Below are 11,496 nucleotides of genomic sequence, written 5' to 3'. Positions count from 1 at the left end.
AGAAGGCCAAGAAAGTAGCATAATCACAATATCACAAAAGCAAATAGGTATTCCGTTATTGGAAATTGTTCCCCTCAGAATACACTGACATTCCCACGTATTTGAGTAATTTTCATCTCCACAATTCTTATATGGCATCAAACCTGAGTACACGTAATATAAATATACATTTTTTACCAAAGAGATTGAAAAATTGTAAGATTTTAGGTTATAAGGAGAAAGAAGAGAGGTGCGTCATGAATGACTGTTGCAGAAGCATAAGCATGTATGTTGACATCAACCCTCGTCTTATTATTATTATTAATTATAAGAAAAGAAAGAGATGTAAAAATTTTGGGAGGAGGTAAAACACTTGAAATGTCTATTTATACAAGACTCACCTTCCTGGGCTTCTCATTCAAACGGGGTAATTATTGGTTTGGTGCATCTATCAATCTATGTATCTGCTCACACACTCTCATTCACAGTAACTCTGTGGGAGTGAAATCCCAGATAGGAGATAGCAGAGAGTAGCAGAGAGTGAGGAACTGTGAAGTGCAAGTTAGTATGGGATCAAAAGCAGAGGGAGGAGATTACACGATGATGGAGGGAGGAGCAGCAGCGGAAAAAGAAAAGCAGTGTTGGAGCATAAGGAGAGAAGTGAAAGCGCTGATGGAACTAGCGTTTCCCATAGCGATGACGGGACTCATATTCTACGCGCGTTCGATGATATCGATGTTGTTCCTGGGACACCTAGGAGAAATGGAACTGGCGGCGGGGTCCTTAGGAATGGCCTTTGCGAACATCACAGGTTATTCGGTGCTGTCGGGTCTAGCACTTGGGATGGAACCGCTATGCTCCCAAGCCTTCGGGGCAAAACGCATGAACGTGCTGTCGTTGACCCTCCACCGCTGCGTAATGTTTCTGCTACTCTGCTCCATCCCAATATCGCTACTCTGGCTCAACATGTCAAACATCCTTCTACCCTTGCACCAGGACCCTAACATCACCCGCATGGCACACACCTACCTCATCTTTTCCCTCCCCGACCTCCTCACCCACTCCTTCCTCCACCCAATCCGCATTTACCTTCGAGCGCAGGGCGTCACCCACCCGGTCACGTTAGCGTCCCTCGCCGGAACCCTCCTCCACATCCCCTTCAACTACCTTCTCGTCACGCGGCTCCGCCTCGGCCTCGCCGGCGTCGCGGCAGCTTCCGCTGCCTCCAGCCTCTTCATCCTCCTCTTCCTCGCCGCGCACGTGTGCCTCACCGGCCTCCAATGCGCCGCGCCGAGCCGGGACTGTCTCGCCGGGTGGAAGCCGCTGCTCCGGCTGGCCGCGCCGAGCTGCGTCTCCGTTTGCCTGGAGTGGTGGTGGTACGAGATCATGATAGTTTTGTGTGGGCTTTTGGTTAACCCCACTTCAACCGTTGCTTCCATGGGTATACTCATTCAAACTACTTCCCTTATTTACGTTTTTCCCTCTTCGTTGAGCTTTGCGGTTTCCACTCGCATTGGAAACGAACTGGGCGCAAATCAGCCTTATCGGGCGAAGGTGTCGACCGTGGTATCTGTTTTTCTGGCCGTGATTATAGGTTTCTCGGCAATGCTTTTTGCCATTGGAATGAGAGAGTCATGGGGAAGAATGTTCACCAATGACGAAAATATTATAAGGATCACATCCCTGGCACTTCCCATCCTTGGAATTTGTGAACTCGGCAACTGTCCGCAAACGGTGGGTTGTGGCGTGGTGAGAGGGACGGCGCGACCGAACACCGCGGCAAATATCAACCTCAGCGCATTCTATTTGGTCGGAATGCCTGTGGCGGTTGGGCTTGGGTTCTGGTTAGACGTTGGGTTCTGTGGGCTCTGGCTGGGCCTATTATCGGCCCAGGTGTGTTGCGCGGGACTTATGTTGTACGTGATCGGGACCACAGATTGGGATGTGGAAGCCCATCGGGCCCAGTTGCTGATGTGGCACGATGATGGAACGATGGATGAGCAGAAGCAAACGTTGACGAGCGTTGTTACTGTGACGCCCTAGGCTTGATTGTTCGATGAAAAGCAACACCCCGTGGTGATGGTGGGGTTTATTTTGTAATTTCACCAAGATCAAACAAAGTTTATTATAACCGCATTTTCTTTTGGCCTCTTTTTTCCCACCCATATGGGAACTGGATACATACACAGAGGATAGGAAATTATTGTCTTTTTTCCACATTCTATTTTATTCTAGCAACAAAATTTCTCATTTCTTTTCTTATTATTTTACTAACAGCAACGCCACATAAAATGGTCTATGAATAATATAAAACAAGAAAATGTTAGAAATCTTGTTGCTTAATGGATGGGAGCATAACATGAATTTGTTTGTGTGTGTATTGAAGTTTTGTTGATGTAAAAATGAAAATGTGAAAAGCATTAAAAGAGTGTGTGGTATCCGTGGTCCTTGGTGCATTTGAGGAAAAGAGTGAATGGAAGAGAAAGGCATGTTTGCATGGTACTGTACTGTACTGTGTGAGGAGCTGCCTTCTGTTAACTTTCGCCTTTATCTCTCTTACCTCCTTCACTCATCATCTACTCCTTCTCCCATTCACATTATTTATTTTATATATCTTATTTATAAAAATAAACAATAAATATGACAAAATATTTTAAAAATACACCAACAGATGGAATTACAACTTATAGTGTTGGAGATCCCACATCCACTATAAATTAAGAGTTAGTGCAAATCTCAACCATAAACCGTTTTTATGGGATTGAGTTAGACTTAAAGTTCACTTTATAATATATAAAAATATATATATACAACTCATAAATCAAACATAGAAGTCGATTGTGTCATATATTGTTTATATAAATGAAGTGTGTACTAAGCTACATATATTACTTTCATGTTATTTTATTAAAATAATACATACTATTCATAACTTATCACAGGATCTCAAATTCAAACTTTATGTAATTTTTTTCTTACTTAAGTTTTATTTAGATTTTTTAATAAAAATATTTATAATAGAAAACATAAAAAGATTAAACAAAATATTTTTTTTTTTTATAAACTAAAATCAGGTTATGCTCTTTAACTTTAAAAGATATGTGAACTTTTGAGGTTGATATGATAATACATCATTTACTCTATCGAATTTTAGTCAGGTTCCATATAGTATTTATAATAAATTAGTAATTCAAAAAAAAAATTGAAAAAAAATGTTATCAAAGTATAGTATTGTGTAGTGAAAGGCTCCGTTTTCTTGGTACAGGCGTAAATATTCTCAATTTAATGTAAGTTTGATGTGAAAAAATAATTTATTCATGAACTCTTTTAGACTGAAAAATTATTAAATATTTGATTGAATTAATTAAAATAAGCACACCCTTTAAATAAAATCTAAATCTTAAATAAGTTATAGGATTGTGTTTGACTTTATTGTAAAGTCGTATAATTGTTTAGTCAATAGACATTTATTTCTTATGCATGTAAGCAACTAAGAAGTTATATCTATTTGACTTGACTTAATTGATTGTTTTTTTAATTTAATCGAAGGTGGACAATACATGTTAAAAAATTAAGATAACATATTAATTTTGAGCACAATATTTTATAATAAAAAACTATATTAGTATGCATATTGCAAATTTTCTAAATAAAAAATCTTTATTGAAGAAATTTATTGTAAGTAAAATATTTCTTTGTGTATTAAAAATTAAAAATTTAAAAATTATTATGATTTTATTTTAAGATTTATTAATTTAAATTACATATATGTGGTTATCCACTTTAATACTATTGGTAAACTTTAAAATTTATTATTTTAAAACATTGTATAATTTACTTAATCTCTCTCTATATATTTATATATATTATAGCAAATGTCTTGTGTGTGATTTTTTTACATCACATGTTACATCACTCATTTTCAAAATAGTTAAGACTTTTAATACCTGTATAAAAATTGTGAATTTTATCGATAGATGTTAAATTATATTTTATATTTAATTACTTGCCTTAAATTTATCAAAATCGAAATTTAATAATAATCGAATAATTCACATTTAACGTACTTTGAAAATTATATAATATGATCAAATAGTTTTGGATCGATATAAATGGTATACAAACAAAATTTTGGTCTTTCTATTTAGTTAGATTTCAGGTTCAGATCTCAATTTTGTAGATGGTTTCACAAAGGTTCCTAAATTTCTAAAATAAAGATAAGTTGAAATATTATATAATTTCATTTCGGTGTTGTATATAAATGATGAGTTGAAGAAGAAGTAAGAACCAACCAACCCATCATAATGACCATGCATGGGGACCCTCACATCATAATAACTGTCTCTACTATAAAACAAACCCTACATATAGACACACACAGTCACAAAGCCACAGTCATGAAATATTCTTTTCTTTTCTTCCACCAATCTTCTATATATTTTCATTCTAGCTCACTAGAGAAATATAAGATATCATAGTAATATAAAGGGTTTCTTTTATATTCTAAAATGAAGTTGGAAAATTAAGCATGTAACTGTGCTTATTATTGAGAGAATAAAAAAAATTCACATTTATAATGATCCCACAGGAATAAATATATTTTCTAAGGTGAAGTGATTGACATTTCGGAAGTATTCACTTTAGAAAAATTAAGGGCGTGATCTTGGATAACTTCAAAATCTGTTTCTGCTAGTTTTTTTTACTCTGAATGGTGCATAGATACTCTGGCTTGTATGTTTTTAATTAAGTGAACTTTTGTAAGGTTTGCTCGTAATTCTAAGTTTGTGAGAATTAGGTTGTTCGGAAGGAGTGTGGGAATTTATTGTGTTATGACCACGCTTAGAATGATTCATATTTATTTTTATTTTTTTTCTAAAAAAAATATATTCCACCTTTAAATAAAACTAGTTGGTATAAATAACATAATATATATATATAAAAAAAGAGCAGTTCCCATAATTTGCTAAAGCAAATGTTGGGTTTTATTTCTGAAGTTGGTTTGACATGTTCCCCTAACCTCTCACAAGTGACAAGGGTTACCCTTGTGCTCCACAAATGGGCTTCAAGTCCTAATGTGTGCCAATAATGTTTTCATACATGGCTATAACATGATAGGGTTTTCTTCCCCACCCATCATTCTCTTCCACCTTTAAGCTCTACACTTCCTGGGGCCACACTTTTTTTCAACACTCATGCATGTAACTTTCATTAATCAATACATATATATTAATAAAATCTTATCTTTTGTCAATATATAATTATTGTACATAACAAAAAATATATATTTAGGACCATAAGGAAGTCTTCACTTGGGTCACACCCTCCTTCATAGTGTGAGTTCAAAATTTATGCTATGTTGAATAGAAATAAATAAACTGAGTAACATTATAGTAAGAAAGACCATAAACATATTTATAATTCAAATATCATAGTATTAAGTGAAAATATTGTCTTGGTATGAATTGATTAAAGTCAATCAAAACCAATTAAATCAAATCTACTGATTTCACATTTGTACTTACAAATCTAATAAATTCAAAATTAAATCAACCACTTACTTTTTCATTAATGATTATATATACGTATATAATGTGTTTTATAATATAATTATATTTTTTTATAACTTTTATTATTATTATTATTTAATTTATATAATTAATTATAAAGTTTTATTTACCTCTTTTACTAATACAACTATGTGCAAATTTTTAAATAAAATTATGTGTTTTCCTTTTTAAATAAAGTTTTCTATTTATATACAATTAAATCTAAATCTGTTTCAATTTATCCATAAACATTTCTAATATTTTAGTAATGAAGCTCTTTAACTTCGCATCTTTAATCTTTTGGTTTTTTTTCTCAGTTACATGAATATATTTTTTTTTTATGAATATTTGATAAGTTAAATTTGCTTATTTTCTTTTCTTCCTTGTAGGTAATGCATGTCGTTTGTAGAGGACCGGATCAAAGGGTTGGGCTTCCCCAAAATCACTCTAGGCAAAGAAAGAGGCCGCATTTCTGCTTAGCAAAGCCCAATATTAACAGTATTATTATTATTTTATTTGTTTATTATAATAAAAATATAAATCTAAAATCAATAATAATAATCAATTATACAAATGTTGATTTTGTTTATTTGAAGTAATATATATAATTGATTGTATTTGTATGACATAGTTAACTAGGTTGTAATTCTGAAATGTTTTTTCACATGTTGTTTTCCACTAATGTTGCCTATCATCATTTTCACTTTCCTTCTACTTGAGTCTTATAAATAAGTTATTCAATGAAAGTCGTGTATTAACATATATAAGCCCGAAGAGCCCTTACATTACATGCAATGAAGATGTCACCAACAAAGCCTACTTTATTAGTGTTTAAACTTTTAATTTTGTTTACTACTAATGAAAATTAAATTCTAAAATAAATTTAAAAGACATTCATAAATTCTCTTAAATTATTTCATTGAAACCTTAATCATTAATCACCAACTTAACTTGAAATCTTTATTTTATAAGTCTTGAATTAGGTTAAAGTGATATTACATAGGATAAAACAATGTATTATAAAAATTGTTGTGAAAGATGAGATGTATTAAATGATGAGATGACATTAATGATGCATGTCCAATCATGCAGTGGTGAGAGTGTAAGTAAGAAGGAATGAAATTTGAGATATTGAGTTAGAGGTGACATAATGGTAGGTGTAGTAGGTAGGAAAAAAGTGATTTGATGGAATAATGTTAGGTTATTTCTAAACAAAGAAAATATGGAAATAGAGAATGTCATCAATCTCATATATAGGATGAGTATTGTGGTGTGATGGGCATGTAATGTATGTAACCATACCAACTTTATCTAAATTGGGAAGGTGCTATGCTATCATCAACTTCAACCACTTTCTCACAAATATCTCCTTCAAAATATTCTCTCATTCTTTCAATGAATTTATAACTATATAAGGTTTCTCTTTGCTTCATCTATCACAACACAATCCTATTCATTATGGGAACATATCTAAAGTTTTAATATATCACTCTCTATGTTCAAGTGGCATTCATAGTATAGTATATAAAATATATTGCATTACATTAAAACATATATTATCTTTTAAAATATTTATGAACATAACAAAACATCTACACATCTTGCATATTATCATAACTTATAACTAATATTTGCAAACAAACTTTCATAGCACATACACACATACTATCAATAATAAAAAGAAAAAGTGAAACTTATCTCCTTATTATACTCAATCCATTTCTATTATAAAACTAAATTACTTAATTTATCAGAATTAAAAAATATTAATTTATATAACAATGATAAATCTATAAAAGAAATTATGTTTTCCCAAAATTATTATTATCATTAATATTTATATTTTTTCTAAATGCTTTTTACTATAACTTCTCATCTATTTTGATTAGTGATATTTTAGTTTAAAAATAATTAAAAAATTATGCATTTAATTTTATAAAAAAGAACAAAAAAATATTTTTAATTATATATAATGTACTAAATGAGAAAAAATGACACATTTTAATTTATACCCACAACAACTTTTAAATTATGAAAAATAAAATGATAAATTTCAGCTAAAAATATGTATGAATAATAGTACCGTGACATAACAAGATTCGTAATTGAATTCAAAATGGTATAGTCAAAGGTGCATGTGAGTAAAATTTCCGTAAACGTTCCAATTTCTGAAAATTTCATGACCACACAATGATCCTCTCTTTGAACGGTGTGGATTCTCCCCTGCTTCATCTAACTCAGATTTCAGAACTCTGTATAAAACTGAATGAAAACTTACAAAATATTTTATTAAAAAAAATGATCAATATTAAAGTTTAGGTGCATGTGGCTTTGATGTAAATTTTTGACAGTCTTAATTAACTTGAACCCACCTTTGGTATTTTAAAAGATGTATACATGTATTATTGATACAGAGAAGTAATTATTAGTCATAAAATTTTACCAAACATTGGCTTTATCCCTGAATTACTGGAGTGAAGTTTTATATGGTCACTACATTACAAAATGGCGCAATAATCATAAACAGCGACGTGTTCAGCGAAATTTTGTTTTCATCTGGATCGTTACAGTCAGCAAAGTACTGAAAGCCTAGTACAGCTAAGTTTGTCTTTGAAGTTTTGAATGCACAAAAGGTTTCTATAATGACTCAAGTTTTTCACCATTAATCATACTTGATTCTGGATCATCCCAGTTACTTAGTAACAAATCAAATGTGCATGTAGAGAGAGGAACCTGTGATTTATAAGTTGCAAAAAAGAAGACAGTAAAAAGAAAGGGGAGTTCCAGTTAGTACACAAAATAATTGAGAGAAAAGTAAATGAAAACAATGAAAGAGATAAAAAAAAAGGAAGGGTTGCAGAGAACAGCATAGGTAGCTGTAGGGAGAGGAAAAGAACAACATTAATTGAACTAAGAGCTATGTTTTTATTGGCTCAGCTTCAACAGGTCTACATGCAGAGCAGAAAAGGAACATGCATTGTTTCTTTTTTACCAGGGAAGAATATGTTGATTCACAGCTAGTTGGGTTTGGGAGCTGAAAGGTGAAGAGAGCTGAGAAAATAGAATGAATGAGAGTGGTTCATTGATTAGCTAGGAGTTAAACTAAGGAGAATAGGAGGGTAAAACAGTTACAGAGTGCAGAGGGAGTTGATCTGTGGTACAGTTTAGGGAATGCCTTCACGAGACACGAGTGTGTCAGATGTTTTGGGACACTGAGGTATCTTTCTTTTTGAGGATACGTCGCTCCACAAGGTAGCAGGAACAGATGAAGATAGAGATTTTACTATGGGGCTGTTCTCTTCTTTGAACCTTTTCCATCTTTTTCCTCTTATTGGATCACTGCACAGTTTTTCCCTTCCCTCCACTTTTCCTTTTCCCACCTCTGAACTGCTTTTGCCTTTCCAGAATTTTATTATCCCAAGATGGTTACCTCACTCCTAATTTCACCATGCACTCCTTTTGTTTAATACTACCAACATGGTGTTTTTGTTTACTATGTTATAGTTTCCACTTTGAATGTAATGTGAACCCCAACACCTCAATTTAACTTCTTTTTAATTTTATATTCCAGTATTTTAATCTTTTTGGTTTTGCTCACCATGCCTCTGCATGTTTCAGAGACAAGTTTTTGTCATGTAATGCAGATTTTTTATTAAGCATTTTCTTGTATCTTGAAAAACTATGTCTATGACGGGTTCTCTTCCTTTGTAGGCTTTGTTCATTCTTTACCGATCCCACTAGCACTATTTAAAGACCCCCAGTAGCATTTCCCTCAGGCACCACCCAATGGGGAGGGCCATTAGGTGGTTGAAGGGGTTGTTTGGGGTAAAGATAGATAGAGAGCGCAAAGAAAATTCAAATCATGGCACCAAATGGTGTCACTCAGACAGAGATTCAAGAGGTTTATGTCACAATCCTACCACCATTCCTCCCAATATTTCACCTGCTGAGGCTGCTTGGCTACAGTCATTTTACTCCGAAACTGAGAAGGAGCAGAACAAGCATGCCATTGCAGTTGCAGCCGCCACTGCAGCAGCTGCTGATGCGGCAGTGGCTGCGGCTCAGGCTGCCGTAGCAGTGGTTAGATTAACCAGCCATGGCAATGGTAGAGACACCATGTTTGGTGGTGGACGAGAAAGGTTGGCTGTTGTCAAGATTCAAACCGTGTTTAGAGGATACTTGGTAAGTTTGCAGCATGACAAGTTTTGACTGAAATTGAACTAGTTTGGGCAGAAATTGAACAATTCAAATGCAAATTCTACAGCCTTCATATAGCTTTCAGTAAGATTATATGCAATTTCATGTTCAGATCAGTGATACTTTGATGAAAATGCTTGAAACACTAGTTACTGAAAAAACACTAGTTAGATTATGACATGATCATTCTTTAGTTAAAACATCTTCTTGAATTAATATCAGTTTATCAGTTGCTTACAAAATTTCAATGGTGTGCAATACAGTGCTTGAGAGAATCTCAGCATATAAATAGATTCTCTTAACTAATTAATAAGAGAAATATTTTGATCTTGCATTTCTTTGATTTTTCTACCCAGGCAAGGAAGGCATTGAGAGCCTTAAAAGGATTGGTGAAGTTACAAGCACTAGTGAGAGGGTACTTGGTGCGGAAGCAAGCAGCAGCAACCCTGCACAGCATGCAGGCTCTAATTAGAGCTCAGGCCACAGTAAGATCTAAGAAATCTCGCGGAATCATGAGCACAAAGAATGAAACACACAGGTTTCAAACACAAGCACGAAGATCCATGGTATTACTATATGAAATAGATCTTAGTCATGAAGTTGCATTGTCATAGACTTATAGTGACTTTTGCCACAATGTTTTTGCAGGAGAGATTTGATGACATAAAGAGTGAGTACATAGCTCCCATCCACAGCAGAAGGCTATCATCTTCCTTTGATGCCACAATGAATAATGCAAACAACAGTATTGATGGGAGCCCCAAAATAGTAGAAGTTGACACTGGCAGACCAAAGTCAAGGTCTCGCAGGAGCAACACATCAATGTCAGATTTTGGCGATGATCCATCATTTCAGACACTTCCTTCTCCTCTTCCATTCACTCATTTATCCATACCAAATCACAGGACTTTCCATGACTCAGAGTGGGGTTTGACAGGAGAAGAGTGCAGATTTTCTACAGCACAAAGCACTCCACGCTTCACCAACTCTTGTAGTTGTGGTTCTCTTGTTGTTGCACCTATGACACCTAGAAGTGTTTGCACAGAAAACTTCTTCTATGGACAGTACCACAATTTTCCAAACTACATGGCCAACACTCAGTCTTTCAAGGCCAAATTGAGGTCTCATAGTGCTCCAAAGCAGCGTCCAGATCCTGGTTCAAAGAAGAAGCTTACCCTCAATGAGATGATGGAGTCCAGGAGTAGTTTAAGTGGGGCTAGAATGCAAAGATCATGTTCACAGATTCAGGAAGCAATTAATTTTAAGAATGCTGTGATGAGTAAGCTTCAGAAATCTACAGAATTTGGTAGGGAGACAACACCAAGTTTTCCAACCAGACGAAGTGGTGATTGGTGAACCTTATGGAAGTCAACTTTCTTTTTCCTTTTCACATTGTTAGTAATAGTTATGTGGTTCTGCACCCCATGATTGACAATTTGAGAACATACAGTGGGTAGGAAACAGGTGAGTCTAAGACAAAACAGAAGGAGAACAAATAGAAGGTCCCCTTGTAATGTGTCATGAAATTATCTTCATATATTGTGATCATAATCAAGTGCTACATTAATTAGTTTTCTTCTTCACAGTTTAGTTTTCTTACAGATACTATGCTTTTGTGCTTATTTTTGTGCAGTTTGTTAGCATTTATGCAGAATATACTATGCATTTGTGCTTATTTCTGTGCAGTTTGTTAACATTTATGCAGAATAAAGCCTCGATTTAAAGGGTCTGAAAAGAAATAATGGTGTTTGAACAACATGACTTCAAGATCCAT

General features: G+C 34.0%; 2 protein-coding genes across 4 annotated transcripts; both read left to right on the top strand.

Moving 5' to 3' along the window:
- Positions 1-327: 327 nt before the first annotated feature.
- On the top strand, positions 328-2,228 carry LOC137812823 (protein DETOXIFICATION 51). The gene has a single exon (XM_068615045.1). The coding sequence runs from the start codon at positions 547-549 to the stop codon at positions 2,020-2,022; it is 1,476 nt and encodes a 491-aa protein (XP_068471146.1). The 5' UTR covers positions 328-546; the 3' UTR covers positions 2,023-2,228.
- Positions 2,229-8,127: 5,899 nt separating this feature from the next.
- Positions 8,128-11,305, top strand: LOC137812822 (protein IQ-domain 26-like). 3 transcript variants are annotated; one of them, XM_068615043.1, is made up of 4 exons: positions 8,128-8,777; positions 9,237-9,707; positions 10,079-10,288; positions 10,371-11,305. In XM_068615043.1, exons 2-4 carry the CDS (start codon positions 9,312-9,314, stop codon positions 11,076-11,078), a joined length of 1,314 nt encoding a protein of 437 aa, XP_068471144.1. In that variant the 5' UTR covers positions 8,128-8,777; positions 9,237-9,311; the 3' UTR covers positions 11,079-11,305. The 3 variants fall into 3 exon arrangements, with proteins under 3 accessions (XP_068471144.1, XP_068471143.1, XP_068471145.1); XM_068615044.1 differs by lacking the exon at positions 8,128-8,777 and adding an exon at positions 8,783-9,043; XM_068615042.1 differs by having other exon boundaries at positions 8,138-9,707.
- The last annotated feature ends 191 nt before the right edge of the window (positions 11,306-11,496 follow it).

The sequence above is a fragment of the Phaseolus vulgaris genome, chromosome 2 (genome assembly GCF_000499845.2).
Source record: "Phaseolus vulgaris cultivar G19833 chromosome 2, P. vulgaris v2.0, whole genome shotgun sequence".
NCBI classification, from domain to species: domain Eukaryota; kingdom Viridiplantae; phylum Streptophyta; class Magnoliopsida; order Fabales; family Fabaceae; genus Phaseolus; species Phaseolus vulgaris.
Note: the sequence above shows the minus strand (reverse complement) of the source record. Positions and strands in the feature narration are given on the sequence as shown.